At 53.6% G+C, this 20,084-nt stretch overlaps 1 protein-coding gene across 1 annotated transcript in view; it reads left to right on the top strand.

Annotated features, from left to right (window-relative positions):
- Positions 1-1,622: 1,622 nt before the first annotated feature.
- The window catches only part of LOC136368058 (syntaxin-binding protein 4-like), a 45,625-nt gene continuing 27,163 nt past the window's right edge, over positions 1,623-20,084 (top strand). Inside the window, exons 1-5 of the mRNA XM_066330014.1 lie at positions 1,623-1,888; positions 10,148-10,221; positions 15,626-15,721; positions 16,515-16,584; positions 17,729-17,803. Of these exons, the coding sequence (XP_066186111.1) occupies positions 1,821-1,888; positions 10,148-10,221; positions 15,626-15,721; positions 16,515-16,584; positions 17,729-17,803 (383 nt within the window). The 5' untranslated portion in view covers positions 1,623-1,820. The remainder of the gene's footprint in view (positions 1,889-10,147; positions 10,222-15,625; positions 15,722-16,514; positions 16,585-17,728; positions 17,804-20,084) is intronic.

Here is a 20,084-nt window from a genome sequence, read left to right as displayed (position 1 = left end):
CCTTCATTCCCCGCCTTGTGCCGGCAGCAGCGCCTTCGGGCAGCGCCCCGGGCACGGCCCGGCCTCTTGGGCGGCTGCCGGTGCCGCGGGGCCCCGCGCCCGCCCGGCCCGGCCCTGCTCTTCGTCACAGCACGGGTGACAGGGGCTGGGGCGGCTGCATTCACCCCAGGGACCCGCGTGTCCCGGTCCATGTCGCATGGCTGCCCTGGCTGGAGATGCCACCAGCCGCCACTGAGACCCCGACCCTGCCAGGCCCAGCACCCGCGGGATGCCGCACCTCAGGGCTGGGGAGCAGGGGCTGCACAGACGGGTCACCATCGGCTCTGCTGGTCAGGGTTTTCCTCAGTTGGTCCCCAAGCGTCCCATCCTGAAGCAGTGACATGGAGCTGTGTCATGGCAGGGTCAGGCTGGAGATCAGGGAAAGATCCTTCTCCCAGAGGGTGCTGGTACTGCCCAGGCTCCCCAGGGAACGGGCACAGCCCCGAGTTGCACAGAGCTCCAGGAGTGTTGGGACAGCACTGCCAGGGATGCCCAGGGTGGGATTGTTGGGTGTCTGTGCAGGGCTGGGAGTTGGACTGGATGATCCCAATGGACCCTTCCCACTCAGGATATTCCATGATTTCATGTCCCAGCATTACCTGGAGCTGGGGGGAGCGATGAGCACAGGACCTGGCCCTGGTGAGGCCAGTGGCTTTCCCAGGCCACGCCGGGCACAGACAGATGCATTTCATAATCCCCAGGTCTCACCTAATCCCCAGGTCCTGGCCACCCCCGGCTGCTGCCCTGGGATCATAACTGATGGCAAGAGGGAGAAATTAAATATGCAAAATGCAGTGGGTTGATGCTCATTTCAGAGTTTTCCATCACCCCAAATTAGGGCTGTCTGTCCATCCTGCTGTCCATCCATCCCACCCACAGCTGGACGTGGACAAACATGACTGGGCTGGCTGTGGCCGCTTTGCTCTGGGATAATTCACATTCCAGGATAATACCCCACTTCAAACAGTTTCCATCTGCCCACCAACGCTCACTCCCAGGGCTTTCCTAATAGTCTAAAGGATAATTTGGTTGCTGGGGTAGGATCAGAAAACCTTAAACAGGGGGAAAAATACCCAAAACCTAAAAGAAAAAAAAAAAAAAGGGGGGGGGGGGAATACCCAAATGCAAGGCTTGTGCCTCATATTAAATAATATATATATAATATTATATATATGTATAAAATATTATCCTGCAGTGGCCGAGAAGTAGGGGAGCCCTGAGTGCTACCACAGCCCAGGCTTAGTGCAGGTCAGAGACGCCTACAATTGTCTTTAAATAGTTTGTGGTGGCAGGTTAACCATGGATTGTAACCATCATTAATGATTATAACCATCATTAGCAGCCACCGCAAGTGCAGGGTGAAGGAGGGGCTCGCTGCTAGGGGGCTGAAGGGCTCCTTGTGCCAAAACAAATCCTCGGTTTGTCGAATCAGGGCCGTGGCGGATGGGGACAGTGGGACGGTGGCACTCGGGTGATGGGACACTTCCCTGGCTGCCGTGGGGGTCCCGTGGTGGCCGCGGCTCCCAGCCCAGGTATGGCCGAGCCCCGCTGGCTGCGATCAGCCGCCCCGCGGGTCCCGCAGCCCCGGCGGGCTTTATCTGGGGGGCCGGCACAGAGGGGCGATCACATGCTCGCCCGCCCGGGATTAGGTGTAGCGGCTGCGGCGGGGAGCCGTGCCAGGGAGCCGTGGAGGGCAGCCCCGCCAGCCGCCGGCGCTCCGAGCCCATGGCCCGGGGCAGCGGGAGGCGGCCGGGACTGCCCTGAGGGCCCGGCGGCGCCCGATGATGTCCTACCTGCAGCCCCCTGGCCGGCCCCTGGAGCGCTTCGATGGGCTCTCCCTCATCTACTGGTGAGCGGGGCGGGACGCGCCGGGCACGGGCATCCCCGGGAGCCTTGGCTCCCTTCTCCAGGGATGGATGCGGCAGTGGGGATGCGCTCAGTGACCCCGCACCTTTCGGCGGGGTTTGTTGCGGTTCGTTTTGGCGGCCGCTCTGATGGGGGTCACAGCGCCTGCAGGGGCAGCGCTCGGCTGAGGCCGGGATCAGCCAGGCCTGGGAAAGGGGATTTCTTTTCCAGGCAGCATCTGAGGAAGCACCTACAGCCTCTGCGAGCAGGTGTGGGTGCTCCTGCTGCAATTCTGGCGCTGGGCTGTCCCCTTTGACAAAACCTCCCCCGAAAGGGCCGTGTCCCCGCCTTGCCGGTGCCCGGGGAGCCGCTGGGTGCGGAGCAGGGCCCCGGGAGGCTGCGGAGGGGACGGGAGGTGACGGCGGGCGCCGGGCGGCTGCAGATGTCTATGTAGGGCAGAGAGAGCCGGCGGGAGCGCGGCTCTGCCCCGGGCCAGGGTTCAGAGCGTGCGGCTTTAGCCGATTAACTGGGGGTCAGTGGGCCGGAGCCAGAGCCGCCCTGGGCCCCACCGGGGTTTCGGACCACCCCGGGGTTTGGCGGAGGCTTTCTTGGGCTGGCCAGACCCGGGCTTCTCCCCAGCCGAGACCAAGAGCCCGGGGCACGCTGAAGGCAGCAGGGGCCGTGATCCCTGCCGCTGCTGGGACATGATCCATCTCCGGCTGAAGTAGGTCATTGGAGCGAGGGCTGGGGGGGCTGCCCCGAGGGGGTGCGGGCAGGATGGCGGGGGCAGTACCCCGGCGTGGCTGCCGCCGAGAGGGTGGCTGGAGTTGTTGTGTTGATGCTGCCCTGCCGCTTTTGGGTGCAGAAAAGGCAGAATCGGAAGGAGGTGGTGCAGGACAGGCGTGACCGCGTGGATGTGTTTGGGGCAGCGCTGCCAGGTGAGCGCTGATGCTGTGGGGCCACCCTGAGCATCCCTGGCCCCACGGCCCTGGTGCTCTGCCCCTGCGAGGCGAAAATGCTCAAACCCCGTTTTCTACCTCACAAATCTGCTCAAATGCTGGAATTTTGGGTAGAACACTCCCCCAGCTTTACCCACTGGGCCGTGCTTGGTTTGGAAGGAGAGAGGCGGTCAGGGGGACCGTCCCCCACATGTGGCAGCTGCCAGATGTGCTGGCTGGTGTCCGGCTGTCTGCCGGCTCAGCCGGGACGCGGCGGAAGATGGCGAGCAGATGGCGGGGAGATAACACCTCCCCGGCACTCCGATACGGATGACCCCGCTCTGCCGCTGATTAAAAGATTAATTTTGGAGTTTGAAACAGGAATTTGATAAATAAACGCGAGCTGTCAGCAGAAGCTCACCCGGCACATCAGGGCGGGGGGTGGTGGCAGCCGCGGCTGGAGCAGCGGCTCATCCCTCATCCCTCATCCCCGGTGTCTCCCGATGGCGATGCCGGTGTGAGCCCGCGGGGCTCTCCTGGACAGTGGCTGCTGGAAGCTCTAAGCGAGTTTGGCAGTGGTGGCTTCTGTGCAGGAGCTTTGCCAGAGCCAGTAGGAAATAAAACAGCCCTGAAGGCGCCGTCGGTGCCGGGCGGGTCTCATGGCCGGACCAGGCTCCGTGTGCCCCGCGGGGTTTGGATCCGCTGCCGGCTCCTCACCAGGCGTGGCCGGGTACAAGACTGGCCTGGCACTTCCACCAGTTCTCTTGGAATTATTATTGCTGCCTGCTTATGGCTTGTGCCAGAGTCTGGGTTGGAGCACGGGGGTCTTTGCAGCTCAAGGATGGGTCAAGGCTCTTCCCAAGAGCTTCACTTCCAGTTCAGCAACACGTTTGGAAATCTTTCCCAAAAATATGTGATTTTCCTATCTTTCTATACCTAGCCATTTTCCCTCACCTCTCTCTTTCCCTCTCTATTTTTATGGATTCACTTGGGTGAATTTCCTGCTGTGGTTCTCAGGTTTTCTCCCATTAATGCAGAGTGGGCAGAGGGTGGCCAGTCCAGCAGAGCAGGTCCTGCAGCCCCCACCAGCCCCTGGTAATAAGTTTATAACCAGTCCAATCCCACAGCCCAGGGGATTTAGGCAGGCAGGGAGATTTATAATCCTGTTAACCCTTCACAGCAGTTGACACCCAAACTGGGGCCAAGGGAGCAGTCCCCAAGCAGAGCAGCAGATCACCCACCTGATGGGAAGGCGAGGAGGAAGGAGAAAGGCTTCCTTGAGGGAGAGATGTTACCAGAGCTTGGAGCTGCTGTGGTGGAAATGAAGGCACCTGTTTGAGCTTTCCCATGTGATTGTGTTTGTGTTAATCCCCATCTCAGGGGGTACATCCAAGGGTTGGACTGCAGCAGATGTTGGGAGATGTTCAGCTCAGCTGGGCTCTGGCATAAATGCCTTTCCTAAAATCTTCTGGCAGACCAAACCTGACCTCCCTTCTACCTTTAACAGTCTCTCCTAATTACTGCAAGACAGGCTAATTGAAGAGGTTCTTCTTGCCTTTTCCCCAACCAAAACCTTTTGGAACAGCACAGGAAGAGCTGTGTGTTGATCTCCATTGGAAAAGACCCATAACCCCTGGTTGTGGTTTAACCTGTCCAAGCCCCAGCAGTGTCCAAGAGCAGCTCTGCCAGGCAGCTGCCCATGGACTGACCATCTTCTCCCTGGGCAAGGAGAACCTCCAGAAAATGCTCCACCACTCTTGACTTGATGCATAATTGGCAGGTGGAGTCAGCTGCCTTCTGCAAGCCCCGCTCTACCTGGGGGTGAAGGTGGTGGGCAGCAGAGGTCTGAGTTTTGGACAGCAAAGGTTCATTGAGATGAACCCCTCATGCTGAAGAAATCCACTGGCTGAGAAGTGTTGGAAATAGGGATGAAGTTTAGAGGAGGGTGATAAAAGGGGTTGAAGGACAGAAAAGCCTGGCCAGCAGTGAGAGGTGGCATCTCTACCTGCCTGAGGTCTTGGTGGCCTGCTGGTGCACATGTCCTGGGAGAAGGGGCTTTCCTCCCTGAGGAGTGAAAATCTGCAACAGCCTCAGATGGAGACATCCTTCTCCAGCAGAAGGAGGGAACAAGCACTGGAAAACTGTCCAGCCATTAAATCCTCCTCACCTCTCCACCTTGGCACAGGTGGGGGTGAGAGGTGACCCAGCAGGAGGAGTGGGGAGGGTGAAACCTTCCCCAGGAACCATCCTGTGACCTCTGCAGCTGGAGGGGTCAGAGGAAGGGATTGAAGGAGTACTGGGTGGGGCCAACATGGTTCTTGGGAGGAGGAAAGTGCCTGTGGGGTGTGGCGAGAGGGATGTGGGATAGTTGCCAGCCCTGCCCATGGGGATGAGGACCACAGGCTTGGAGGAGCAGCATCACCCCTGCAGGGCTGGCTGCACCTCTTGCCACCCTCTGCCCACCTTCAGGTGGGTGCCCAGGGAGATGCTGAGCCCAGGGCTGGGGTGGGAGCACGGGATTGCCCATCCCTGAGTGCTTCCTGTGGGCCCTGCCTGCTTCCTTCACTGGTAATTTTGGCACTGTGGTTCCTTTGGGTGCAACTTACTCCTGGGGTGGTTCCAGCTGGACATGAGAGGAAAACTTTTCATAATAGTTCAAACAATCAGCCTCTGGAATCACTTCCCCAAGGAAGTGGTGCATCCCCCAGTGTTGGATACTTCAAAGTTTCAGCCGGGCAGGGTGCCGGGCTGTCTTGTCTAGACCGTACTTTTGACAAGAAAAGTTGCACTGACTGCTCCTTGAGGTCCTTTCCAACCTGATATTCCATGATTGTTTGTTGCTTCTTCTGTTCAGACTTGTCTATGAGCATCTCTGATCTCCTGAGCTCATCTGAAGTGACTCCATGGGTGTTATTATGAGAACGCCGTGGGCTGCACTGGGACCGTGGGCAGCTCCTTCCCAGCTGATTGATTTTTTTGATTTATCCCAAACACTTTGTAGCTGATCCTTCAAGCAGCACAGTTGCATTTTTCCAATCTCTAATCAGATGTAAAAGCCTCTGCAGCCTATGCTGGTTTTGTTGTGTCATGAAATGAACTCACTCAATAATGCTCCAATGTTTCTGATGCTGCCTGGGCAGCCTGTGGGAGTCAGTGGGAGGATGGCAGAGACCGTGACCCAGTGCCCTGCTGGGGTAAACCCTCCCACCTCCTACCTTCTTAATGCTACCTTCCGGAGCCAAAAGGCCTCAGACAGATCTCACTGCCACTGCAGGATGTCTTTGCACCTTTAATTCCCACCCACACAAACCTACTTGGACCCTTTTCCTCTGCTCAGCCAGGCACAGAGGCTCCCTGTGGGCTCTAACCTTCCCTTTTTGGGATGATGTGATCCCATCTGGCTCACTGGGATCACTCTGGGATGCTGCTGTGGGATCTGGCCATGCCTGGGCTCAGCTGCTCCCCACTCCTGGTTCCTGGCTTCAGCCTCGATGTTGGGGCTGGAATAACTGAGGAGATGATGGTTCCATTTCATGTATGGCCTTAACATGGCCTGGAGATGACCCCGTGTCTTGCTGCAAGACCACAGTTTTTGGGCACGGGTGTTATGGAATAAAATAACATTTTGGGGTGCCCAGGACACCCCACCTGAGCAGCCAGGCTGTGAAGAGCTGTTTGGCTGGAGGGAGAACTCACTGAGCCCTCAGTTTCAAATGGAAGTGTGTTTCATGAGAGATGAGCATTGAGTGATGTCTTCCCATGGGATTTTTGCATTTGCTGCTGGACATGTTGACCATGTGATGCCAATATTCCCAGTGACATGAAATCCATCACTCCCCTTGTGCTCCAGCAGTTCCCTGCTCTGTTTGCTTGTTGTCTGTGCAGGAAGCACAAGGGCAGACCTGAGTTATTTTTTTGTTGTAACTTTGCTATTGGTTGTATTTGTTTCAGCCATTCTCTTCCCCTCTTTTCTTTCTGAAACCCAAACTCATCACCACCACCTTCTCCACTGCTTCCTCTTGGCAGTGGTTTCTGTGCCTCTCCCCAGCACTCCCAGTTTCACTCTCCCACACTTCCCTCTTCATGCTCTCAGAAAAAATATACTGGAAATGCACCCAACTTGTGCTGACCCAGCACTTTTAACTCTATGCTCCTGGTCCAAGACTTATTTTGATTTTATTTACAGTTTCACCCATCCCTGCATTATAAATGGTAGTGTTAAGTAAAGCTGACTTGTACAGTTTCACTGAACTTCTACTAAAATATATTTTTAAGCAAAAAAATTTTTCCATTGGGAAGATTCATTTTTCAATGAGTTTTATACTCCTTTTTCTAGCAGTCAATGAAAAAGTGGACAAAAAAGTGAAGCATGAAGCCTTAACAAGGGCCTGAACCAGGTGTGGGCACATCTCACTCTGCTGGGGTGTGCACAATGTATCCATCACCAGATGCATCTCTGTTTGTCTAGTCGGCATTACTTATCCAAATTTTATTTTTTTTAGCCAGATAATTTAATTTTCAGAAAAGTTTTGGCCACCTGAAGGTCAAATCTATTCAGATTTTATATGTCACCTGAATGTCCTCCAGTGAAAGCAATTAAAAAAACAAAACAAAACAAAAAAACCCCAACAAAATGCAGGATGACTTTTCCAATTTGTCATTGTTTTGAAGCACCCTGCTCTTGCCCAGTGAGGCTTCACACAAGGCCATTGGGGAAGCTCCAGCTGATAAAATCAGTTGTTCACACGTAGGAACAGCAATATCCAGCAGCTCCGGCTCAAGGAATGGTTTGGCAAGGAGTGGCAGTGCCAGGCAGGCTGCACTCAGTGCTCCACTAACGAGGGCAAGGGCCACTAATGGGGCCTGGCCAGGAGCCTGCAGAGACGCTGTGGGAACAGCACCAGGAGGACACCAGGGATGGGGTCGGGGCCAAGAGCTTCCCTATGACCTCAGATGTCCTCCAAGGCTGCTTGGGATGCAGGACCCATGTCCTGCTGCAGGTCCAGAGCGTTTCCCTTCTCAGGAAAGGTCACCAGATGTTTTCCCCCAGGATGGCAGCCCCACTCCTGCCAAGTCCCAAGGTGGGCTGTTCTGGTCCATTCCCATTCACTGGCAAGCCTTGGATATTCTACATTCATCCCTCTATTGCCTCATCCCACAAGACAGGGCTCCTGCTGCTTCTCCAGCTGTATGATGGCACCAAGATAGGGATGGAAGGGTCTGTTCAAAGGCAAAGCAGGCTTCAGATCTCTCAGCAGACAGGGGGACAGCTGAACTGCTGGAAAAGATACTAAAAAGGAAAAGAAAAAATCAACATCAACTCCAACCCCCCGAGTGCCGCAGTCCATTACCGCTTCCAAAGCTTTGCTGTGGATTATAATCCTTCAGGAATGGTGACTGCACACATCACACCCCACACTGAACACTGCCCTTCGTCCCTGGAGGGGCCATTCCCAAGAGTGCATCCCAAGGAATTCCCGTTGTGCTGAGGATGAGGGGCTGGCCCTGCTCAGGGCTCTTTGGGAAGGCGCTCGGATGGGCCGCGCCGGCTCCGGCTTGCGTCAGCTTTAATCTAAACTTGGAGCCCTTTTGAGCTGATCTGTGTTAATGTTGGGTGGAATTAACATGCATACGGGGAGACCACGTGATGCCCTCCGACCTCCCCCTTTTTGTCTTTTTTTTTTTTCCCCATTTTTTTCATCCCCCCTCCCATCACTTTAACGGATTCCTGCCAAATCAGAGCGGCTGGTGCCTGGCAGGGCCGGGCTGCCACCGCCGGCAAGATGCCCGTGGTCTCTGTCCTTTACAAGGGAGCCATCATCATCAGCAGGTAACCTGTCCCATCTGGGGTGGGAATGGGGCCGCGGGGGGCTTCCAGCCAAGGTTCTTCCCTGTGGCTTCCCCAGGAGCAGGGTTGGGAGGCAGGGATTGCAGGGACACCGACACTGGTTGGGCTTTGCGCACTGGTGGCATTTACCAAAGCTCGGGGCTGCTGGTAGCCGTGCCTCGGAGTGGGGATGGTGATAAGAGCTGATGGCAGGGGGATGATGATAAGAGCTGAGGGTGCCCAGGAGGCATCTGCTGAGCTGAAACTGCGTCTGTGCTGTGCCTTCCAGCCCGCCCTGAGCGCCCGGGGCTCGCCCCAGGAACTTCCTCAGTGATTTACTCATGATACCCTGAAAATCCTGGATGGGGGATTGAACCAGCCTGGGCCCAGGGCTGCTCTGACTTCCTGGGATGCCTTCAAGCTCCGTTTTTCAATAGCCAGATGTGACCAGTTGTTTGTTCAGTCTTCAGTACATAGCAAAGGAGGGGCATTTTTTTAACATAGAGAAAACACTTCCAGTCTGAATCTTAGAGGTGGAAGTTAATGGCTTTGCTGGATAGCTCCATATTTTGAGTTTTATTTTGGATTTCTGGTAAGTCCCTGCAGGTTATTCTTATCCTGTCTCCTGCTGGATTTGGACCAGCCTCTTGTTTCCCACGGTGTTGTTATTCCTCATCCGTGTTCAGATCTGGGACCTGATATCGATTGGGAAACACCTTTTCTCTTGTAACTTAAGTGCTGGAGTGTTTTGGTACCTCCTCACCCCTGGTTTCCCACCTGGCACATTGATCTGTTTCTCAGATCAAGGTTCATCCATTCAGAGGAGCCCAAGGAGAAGTGCTGGTGGTCCCAGGTTTGGAGTCTGACATCTGTGGTTGGGGCAGGGTGTTTTTGGGGTCATTCATTTGGAACCTTGCCTAAGGATGTTTAGGGGGAAACTGTGAGATGTTTTGGGGAGTTACTTCGCTCAGAGGAATCTCAGATGTATGATGCTCTTCCACCCGCTCTGGCTTCTGATAAGGAGCTCCCACCAGACCAGGCAGGACTTGGAGCAGCTCTTGCATCCCCTTTTCCAGACCCTCTGCCTGCATTAAAAACCTTGAGAGTGGATTGTGCCTGGCTGTCTTCATTACAGGCTGCCTGTGTTTGTGAAACTGCTTTATTCCCCGAGCACGGCTCCGAGCTCTGATCTCATTTCCCGGGAGCTGCACAGCTGTCCAGCCCCGATAATCTGGGGTAATGAATCACAGACAGGTCCAGCAGATTTGCTGGGTGGGGAGGATGATGTTCAACCCTGCACATATTCTCTCATTTATCTGTGTGAACCTCGGGGGGGCTGCCTGGGGGCTGAGTTTTGCCCGTGTGGGTGCAGTCCCTCAGCCTGGGGGTCTGCAGTGCCTGTCCAGGCTGGAAGGGACAATGTGCCTCTGTGTGTGCTGGCTGTGCCTCTGTTCTTTTTGGCCCATGACAGAAAGCTGCTCCTCTTGTCTCCCCCCAGGACACTTATGGGACCGTACGGGATGGATCGAACCGTGCACTGCTTTGACTTCTACGAGTGTGCAAACGGGCTGGGTGAGTCCTAGGGACAGCAGAGTGGGCTGGGATACCTCAAACATCCCCCCCAGACCGCAGAGGCTGTGTCAGGATGTGCCTCCCTGTGGGCAGTCTGGTGTCTCATTGGTCCTTGTGTCTTGTGTGTCTTGATGCCCATGTCGAGCATCTTTTGCACCTGCAACATGAAGAGAATGTCAAAATCCCAACTAATTCCATGGGAATGGTGAGCAGCCAGTGCTGGGAGCTGTGCAGGAGCTTGGGGCCACAACCCCTTCCCTGAGCAGGATGAGGGGGAGGGGCCTTTCAGAATTTTCTGGATTAAATAAATTAAAAAGGTAAATAAATAAATAAATAAACCGAATCCCCAGCACTTCTCTGCCCCTCTGCAGACTTTTCCTCTGGAAAGCCATCCCAATGGGTGATGGAAGGTGCTTCCTGCAGCACTTCTGAGGACTGGGATGCAGGAGCTGGGTTTGGAAAGTTTGGCTACGGGGAAGGGAATGAGCACGGAGTGAGTCAGGTGTCCTTTCACAGTGCTCTGAACTTCAAAGCATGGAAGAGAAGGGAAAAGAGAAGGTCACATCCATCAGAACGTGAGAAAGTCCCAGGTTCATGACACTCAGCCCAGAAGGATCCAGCACAGCATTTCTCCTGACCTCTGTGAATCCAGTGGTGCTCTGCCATGACTTTATAAAAATCTGTGATCCTGCATCAGGATTTCACAGTGTCTCTCCTAATCCTTAGCTGTGAGGGCAGCCCACCCTTTCACAGAGCAGCTGGTGACCTCTTGGTGAGACCCCTGAATGACCATTTGGGACAACTCCTGAGGAGTCACCAGAGAAAGAAGTTCAGGTTTCCTGAGACCTGAGATTAATTATGGATTAATTACTGGCTGTTTCCAGCTCTGGGGTAACAGGACTTTCTGTCACGGAGAGATGGCTTTGTTGATTCTCCCCTAGTCATGAGATTCACAGGAGCTCAGAGAAATGTCTTTCCTTGGTGAATATGATATTTTAATCTCCAGAGGTGGATTTGGTTGAGTTGATGGGATTTCAGCTGCTGGGTTAGATTAGCTCATTAAAGGAGGCCCAGAAAAGCCTAATGGGGCCATCACTGACCTCTGGAAGAAGTGACAGATGTGGCAGCCCTTTGTGAGCCACTTCACTGGGTTCCACTTCCTCTCCTTTCCCCCAGACTGTGGCCAGAGGGTCTTTGCAGGGTCTAGCAGAACCTCTACAGCAAACTGTGATGTGCTGGAGGAAGCTACAATAATGTGGATTTCCTCGTGCCATCAACAGCTGGCTTCATCCCCTCCTGTGAGGCTTGAAGCACTCAGGATGAGCAATCATCCCTCAGAAATCATGGAATGGTTTGGGTTGGAAGGTTGAAAGCTCACCTCACTGCACCCCCCTGCCATGGACAGGGACAGATCCCACCATCCCAGGTGGCTCCAAGTCCTGTCCAACCTGGCCTTGGACACTTCCAGGGATCCAGGGGCAGCCACAGCTTCTCTGGACACCCTGTGCCAGGGCCTCCACACCCTCACAGGGGACAATTCCTTCCCAATGTCCCATCCATCCCTGCCCTCTGGCAGCTTAATCATCCCTCTCTGATGAGTGGTGCTTACAGAATCCCTGTGTCTGCCAGAGGTGTAGCAGCTCAGAGGAGGTTTATTTGAGAAAAGAAAGTGTCTTCATGATGCAGGTGTTATCCCAGCAGTTTCCCTGGTAGGATGCAGGTGTTATCCCAGCAGTTTCCCAGGCAGGATGAGGTGTTATCCCAGCAGTTCCTTTGGAGCAGCATCACTGCTGCTCGGTGCCAGGTCAGCGTTTGGCCGCGGGTCTGTTGTTCTGTGGCTTTAGGTGGAAACCCACATGTGAACCTCAGCAGAAGTTCAAAGGGGTTACCTGGCAGCTCCTCAAACCTGAACCTCGAATTAAAGAATAGCCATCAAAGGGAAGTGCTGATTAAGGAGCATTTCTCAGAAACACTGAGATCCCATTATCTTGACCTTCATCTGCTTAGGACAGGGCAGCGAGTGATTCACCTCCAATCTGTCCCTTCCTCCAGACAGAAAAAGCTGGCGGGGGCTGCAAGATCAACAGAGGGATTAAGGGAAATGTAATTGAACATTGGCAGCTTAGGCCTAGAGCAGGCAGCCCCTCTCTGTGCCCAGCCTGGCAGCCGGTGGGGTCAGGATGCGCTCGGGATGATCCCACTTGGACTAAACAACCAGATTAGCCAGGACACCCCCTGACCTGTGGGACACGGATCCAGGAGCAGGTGAGATCATAGCCTGAGAACTGTGACTCTGGCATTAGTGGGAGTGGGATTAGAGGCACCAGAGAAGCTTGAGGGTCTTGGAGAAATTTATAGGATTGTTAAGAGTCTAAAGAAAACACAGACTTGGTCAGTCTTACCTCTAAGTCCATCTGGAGCTTTCCTGGCAAACTTTATTCTGCAAAAGAGAAAAAACTAGGGACATGGGCATCAGCCCCAGGACCTTTGCCAGAAAGGGAAGATTAAATAGAGGGATCCAAAATAGGCTAGATTATCTGGCCCTAAGTATGACTTAATAAGCATTATACTGGGACTTTGATGCTGTGATAATTAAAGAGCCATTATTTACCTACAATGGGTCCCAAATGGAAATTTGATTGAAGTAAATGTTTATAAAATATATTAAAAATATCGTCCCAGGAATGCTGCCACCACAGTCCTGGATGATTCAGGTTTGCTGCCATCAGTCACCTGCTGTCCCCTGGTGTGGTCTGAGCCCGGGAAGGGGTGAGCCCTCCCTCCTCCTCTCCCCTGCCCCAGTGGGGCTCTCCAGTGGATTTTGGGGGGCAGGACAGGTACCCACAGCACCTTCTTGGAGAGGTGATGGGTGTGAGTCGTAGGCAGAGCTTGGCAGCACCCAGCTGCTTTCCCAACAAGGGAGTTCAAACTCCGGGATTTTTCCTCCCCTCATCCAAGTTTGAGTGTGTCTGGAGCAATACTGTGAGTAATCACCGATTTTAATAACAAGATCGGATTTTCTCATGACATCGTTGGGGATAAAGGAGGATTTGGAGATACTTCAGCTATATTAAGGCATTATTGCAATTGATTTGCAGACACAAAAGGGAAATGAGTCATTATTGATTTGATACCTCGGCACAGGTGCCTGTCCCACAATGGGCTGCTGGGGGATGCTGCAGCTGAGCCTCTGCAAGGTGCAGATTTTTATATTATTTGTCTGCTGTGCTTCATCATTCCTAATTCCTTGGTGTTATGGTGTGAAGAAAGATGTAGGATGATTTCCTGAGTCATCCCCTTGGCTTGGCTGGACTTCCAATCTTTTCCCCATCCAAGGGAACTGATGGGCCTTTGCCTCTGCAGGAGGTTTCTCAAGGCCATCCTTGGGGTGTCCCTGTTCCCTGGGGTGCCCCTGTTCCCTGGGGTGTCCCTGTTCCCTGGCGTGTCCCTGTTCCCTGGGGTGTCCCTGTTCCCTGGGGTGTCCCTGTTCCTTGGGATGTCCCTGTTCCCTGGGGTGTCCCTGTTCCCTGGGGTGTCGCTGCAGAGCCCAGCACAGGCATCCCCTGGCTCCATAATGAGCAGAGGAATTTCCAGCTGAGCATCCCTGGCCATGAGCAGGTTTGACCTTCAGCCCACGGCTGCAGCATCTCCTCCCCACTTTCATGCCCAGGTGCCTGACCTCACCCACGCCTTGGTGAGGCTCGTGCTGCTTAGAGATACTTCTTTGAGGGCAATATTTCCAATCAGAGTGTGTTTCTTTTATAATGCAATGGAGAAAATATTAGCGTCCATTCCTGAGGTGTTCTGCTGTGAGTTCCCTGTTCAGCAGTAAAACAGCTCCTCACAAGTGCCTGGTTAGTGCATTAAGCCCAAGGAATAAACTCCAGCACTCAGACAGGGCTGGGGTCTGGAGCTTGGGAAAAGCAGCAATTGGCGCATATAGAAATGAACTGGGAAACTGTAATAATTTAGTTTTAATCGAATTTAATATAAAGGTGACTTGAGAGACAAAGTCTTTCCCTAGAGGCAGATGAAAACTGTGAGGGGCCTGAGAGCAGAGCTTGTGTTACAAAAGGGAGGGAAACAAGGATGCAAATGGTGCTGTGTACTGAGTGATCCCCATCCAGGGTCCTCTTCCTTCCCCCTGGTTCAGAAAGGGTTCCCATGTTTTGGGGAAGCAGCTGTGCCCTGTTCACAGGACCACCCCAGGGCTGGGAGCAGCCAGGGGACAGAGCTGTCACTGCAGTGGCACTGCCTGTCCCCAGCCTGCCCTCCTGTCCAGAGCAGCAAAATGCCTGACCGACAGCTCTCGGGAGAGAGATTTGTTAATTAAAGCCAGGCTTTTTAATCCTCCTGTCCACAGCCTGGATCTTCGAAGTAGGACTTAACAAGCCCTGGATAAATAAGTCTCTTGGACCTTTTCCTGCCAGGCAGCTTACGCTGGCCACAGGGACAGGCCCCGTGGCTGTGAGGGGCAGGAGCTCCGTGCCAAGGGATGCAGGGCACCCGGGCTGTGCTGGGCACTGGGGAACGTTCTGGGATCACACAGGGCTCTCCTCTGTGCTCCTGCCTCAGCTGCTCCCCCCAGGCCAAGCTCTGACAGGAGTGGGCTCTCCTGGAGCGTGGCTCTGCCAAAGAGGGGCTGTGCCAAAACTGCTGGTGAGGTCTGGCAGGTGAGAGGAGATGTCCCCAGCACTGTGGTGCCCCTGGGGCTTGTCCAGATGTGCAGAGGGAAGGAATCTCCTGCAGGAAAACCCTTGTCACCAGGAATGTTTTGATCTGCAGCAGGAGCACATCCTTTCCCATCAGTGATAAACTTGGAGCTGCTGGAGAGAGTCCGGAGGAGCCCATGGAGATGCCCCAAGAGCTGAAGCCCCTTTGCTCTGGAGCCAGGCTGGGAGAGCTGGGGGTGCTCACCTGGAGAAGAGAAGGCGCCAGGGAGAGCTCAGAGCCCCTTCCAGGGCCTAAAGGGGCTCCAGGAGAGCTGGAGAGGGACTTGGGACAAGGGATGGAGGGACAGGGCAAGGGGAAATGGCTTCCCACTGCCAGAGGGCAGGGATGGATGGGATATTGGGTAGGAATTGTTCCCTGGGAGGGTGGGCAGGCCCTGGCACAGGGTGCCCAGAGAAGCTGTGGCTGCCCCTGGATCCCTGGAGGTGTCCAAGGCCAGGCTGGACGGGGCTTGGAGCAACCTGGGATGGTGGAAGGTGTCCCTGGCCCTGGCAGAGGATGGGATGAGATGAGCTTTAAGGTCTCTTCCAAGACAAAGAATTCCCGGATTCTGTGAATTTAGGGTTGGGGCTGTGTCCCTCAGACACAGCTGTGGACTCGATATTTTCTGAGCTTGAGAAGAGCTAGTCCTGATTGTCCTGCCTTTGTGTCACGGACTGTATTTTTCCTCCAGGCATTAAGGTCATCGGTGGCATCAAAGAGCTCACTGGAGAAGAATATGGAGTTTATGTCAAGAGGATCCTTCCAGGGGGTGTTGCTTATGCAGACGGTGAGTGAGACACGGGGCAAAGTGCCATGAGGTCTGAGAACAGCCCAGACTGAGGGTATTTATTTCACACATTTGTTTCACCCCTTATTAGATATTTTGGGTGCTTGCTTGGAGATTTTCCAGTGGCTGGGGGTATTTTTTTAGTGTGGCAGTTGTTCTAACATCTGACACCAGCCTTGGACTTGCTCCTCAGCATCTGTATAATTGTTTTGTGTGTGTAGAGCATGACCCACCTCTGCCACACAAGAACTTTTCCACCTCTCTGTGGCCCCCAAACAACCAGAGATCCTTTTGCAAACTCAGCTTTGCTCTGGGTCACTGATTTCATTCTGAATATATTCAGCTAAGTAGGTATTAGGGGTCTGCAGAGCTCATCTTTTACAACCTCAGCTAAAAAGATTTTTTGTTTCCCAGCTGTTCCATCATTTTTTCCATCCAATAAGGGAAAATAAATCCAGAACAGGTGGAAGTGCCTCTCGTGGTTTTCTACCTGACCTCGAACTGAACTACCTGACCTCAAAGTGAATTAAGCAAAAGCTTTATTGCAGTTTTCAGTATTTACTTTTGCAACTTCCTAGAGCAGAGGAAGTGCTGGGACATTGGCACAGGTTGTTCCAGGAGGTTGCAGAAACTTCATTTATGGACATCTGGAAAAACAGGTTGGACAAGCATCTCTGGAACAACCAATGAATTTTGCATCCTGTCTCTGGGCACAGGGAGAAACTGCCCAGCCTCTCCCAGTCCCTTCAAGCTGTATTTTCCACAGATTCTACCCATTAGTTTTCTTTCCTAGGGCGCCTGCAGCCAGGAGACCAGATCCTGGAGGTCAATGGAGATTCCCTAATTGGAGTTACAAGCGAGAGGTACCATATCCAAATGGAAATTTTCCATTCCTGTTGCTTTTGTGTGATTCTGGGAGGTGGCTTAGGCTGGTGTGGAGGACACCAGGGCATCACTCTGTGTCCTGTTCCCAAGAGCCAACTATGAAATTATCAGACAGAGAGATTCAATATAAAAATAGACCAGTGTGCCCAAATTGTATCTGAAATACTCAGACATTCCCCCAAAACGCTGGGATTTAAACAGCCCCTGGCACCTCCACTCCATCTGCTGCAGCTTCCCAGCACATGCTGCAGTTCCCAGCACAGGAGATTAGCTGGTGTCTGAGCCTGACAGTGCTGCCCTGTGCAGGAAAATCCTTCTGGAGCCACCATCCAGCCCCTCAGCTCCCCATCAGAAGAATAATTAACAGCTCCATTGGAACACCAGCACTTTGAGGGCTCTCCTTTCCATTAAACACAGTGTTATCCTATTGCCTGCCTCACATTCCTGCATGGGGTGCCGAGGCTGGATGGGAAGCAGCATGAGGAGCTGGTCCTGATGCCAAAGCCCCAGAGCAGCTGGGTTTGGTGATGTCCATGAGAACATCTCTGTGGCTGTGGGAGGCTGTGCCTGGATCCCTGCCTTGGCTGCCAGGGGTGCTTGCATTTTGACCCAGAAAATGGCTGTCCCTGGGATGGGAACTTCCCCAGGTCAGGAATTACAGAATTAATGTCCCTTCCAAGCCAAACTATTCTACGATTCTGTGAATCTGGGGTTGGGGCTGCATCCTTCAGACCATGGGAAGTGTGAGCCACATGGCCAGTGTGAGCTCTGATTCTCCTGCCTTTGCGTCACAGGCTGTATTTTTCCTGGTGTGGGTTGGTTAAAGACCACCTCGTTCCAGCCCCTTGCCACATGCTGTGCAGGACGATTTGCTCACCACTACAGGCATCTTCTGGGTTTTGTTACCAGGCACTTCTCACTTACTGCACAAGTGGGAAAATCAGGATGTGGTTTGGCTGCCCTTGGCCTCACTGCCAGGGCAGGGAACAGGGCTGCTCCACAGGCATCCAGCCAAAGCCCTGGATGCCAAACCCCAGCTCAGGGATCTCTGCCCAGCTTTGAGGCAAGCAGTGGGGCACCACTGGGAGCTGGGACTGACATGTCGTGGTCCTTGTGTCCCAGGGCCGTGGACATCCTGCGGACGGCGTCGGCCACCAGCCACATGCGCCTTCTGATCGCCCGTGACGACGACGCCAGGTAAGGGACATGGCACACTGGGAAGGGGGCTCTGGCACTCATGGGCACCACGGCTGGAGAGCCCTGGGGCAAATCAGGCTCAAAGCCCATGGGCAAGGTGGAGGTCTCCAGGGGTCTTTGATAACGGTGCACTGGTGGGAATTCAATGGAGCCGTAATGGAAGGGAAGTAAAGCTGGTGGCTCCCAGATCCAGCCTTGCCTGTGTCAGGTCTGTGGGACATTCCAGCACTGAGCAGGTTTCCACAGCAGGTGTTTCCCCAGGGAGGACCAGGGCTGCTCCAGCCTTGGCTCTCTCAGCTCTGCTGTGTGGTATTTGAGCACATCCTGCACAGAGCTCTGGATGAAGATTTACAGGGAAAGCATATCTTCCCTTCCCTTCCCTGCTGGACACATTGAGCTAAGATCTTCCTTCCCCAGAGGTTTCCTCCTGAGAAATTTCTCCCTGAAACTTGGCCCCTTGTTGCTCCCTGGAAAACCTTGTACCCTCTGGAGAGAGGGTTTGGAAGGAGAAGGAAAGAGTTCAGTCTCATCTTGACTGGGTTTAAGCTATATGGGACAATGATGGTGCCTTGAGAGAGGGCAGAGCTGTGGGATCCAAGGTATGGATTAATGGGATCTTTACTGACATCCCACAGGGGACCTGGCACAGTGTGCTGGCACATCCTCTCCCCTCGACAGGAACAGGGCTTGGGAAAGCTGAGGTGCTGCAGGAAGCAGAGGAATGAGGGTGGGGTTTGGCAGCGTGTAGCTGTGGGCAGGCAGCTCCTGGTGCTGGGGCTTTGCTCTGCCTGTGGGTGGCTGCAGGTCAGAGTCCTTGCTCAATGCAGCCTCATCCCGTTAGAGTCAGAGATGATGGATTCATTCCTTATCCATCAGCCGCTGTTCCTGCCTTGGCAGAGCAGTGAGAGTGCTGTAATGACAGGTGTGAGGCTAATTCTGACACAGGCAGACACTGCTGGAAGAATTATTTGCTATTAATGACGGGCTGCTTTTAGCCACCCTCTTCCAGGGGAAATAGCATCTCCTATTATTACATTAAGTGCAAGTCCTTCAGCAGCTCTGAGGAAGTGTCTGGGTGAAGCAAGTAGGTCACCAGAGATCCTTTGGTCCAAGTAGGGATGCTCAGGATGCAGTTCTGGATCACAGCAGTCCCCATGGCAGGGCAAAGTGCCAAGAGGAGGGCTGGGATCCCACAGCTCAGCTGGGATCCCTGTGTCCAGCAGCAGCAGCATCTGCTCTGGGAAACACTTGATTTCTCAGCCAGAGCCCCGAGCACAGGTTTTTTTCCTCCACCGTGATCTGTTTCAAGCTGTTCATGCATCTCAGAGTGGCTCCTGCCATCCCAAATTGCAGCAGATGTTTCCTAAAGCACACACACGCCTGGCTCCAGCCCCCCCCTGCTGTTGGCAGTCCCCAGCAGGGAGCTGGGGCAGCCCGGCAGGGCAATGAAACTTTAAGCAATTTATTTGGCCTCTGTTCACTGTTGGTTATCTGTTAAATCTGCAAAAGGTTAGCCAGAGGGAGAGGGGGGAAGTAATCAGTTCATTTTTTTTTTTTCTCTCCAAAAGATTTGCAGAGATTTCACTTACATAATCATCTCACAAACTGTTTAATACACAAATACATATCTCCATGATTAAGGGCTGTGGGAACATGGGGAAGGATTTCTCTGCTCTCCACTCTTTTTTTTTTTGTTTGTTCTTTTTCCCCACTTAGTTTTGTCTTTTATTGATGCCCTGTTATCTTTTAAGTCTGCCAGCTGAGTGTGAAGGGGCATTAGCTCTGGGGGTGATGCCTGTGGAGGTGCCATGCCATGAGCTGTGGGCAGCTTCCCACCTTCCCACAGCAAAGCAGCTCATGAGACCTGGGAGCTGAGGAGGGCACAGGGCAGAGAAAAGTCAGTTTTCAGATCCTTCCTCACCCAGAGCACTCAAGGCACACTGGAGGAGGGAACGTCATGGCTTTGGGTTTGGATCCAACCCTCCTGCCAATTTTCCCAATGACTCAGCTGAGTAGCATTTTGTTGTGGTTGGCCTCGGGTGAATTTGAGTCATAAATGCTATTATTTGTGCCTGGAGTTAATTATAGGCCCAAATTACCTGTGCTTTTCATGGAACTCAGTCTCTGGTGTGTATCAGATGCATGTTTTGGGCCTGTCGCATCAGCTGGGCTGCACAGAGCACCAGTAATGCCAGGGCTTAAAGCAGAGAATTCAGATTTGGAGCTGGACTCACCAGGTTTAGGTGATGCTTAAATCTGATTTTCATCTGTGCTCACCTTC

Source organism: Sylvia atricapilla, chromosome 15 (assembly GCF_009819655.1).
Source record: "Sylvia atricapilla isolate bSylAtr1 chromosome 15, bSylAtr1.pri, whole genome shotgun sequence".
In the NCBI taxonomy this organism is placed as follows: Eukaryota; Metazoa; Chordata; class Aves; order Passeriformes; family Sylviidae; genus Sylvia; species Sylvia atricapilla.
The sequence above is the reverse complement of the archived record's forward strand: the minus strand, read 5'-3'. Positions and strand labels throughout refer to the sequence as shown.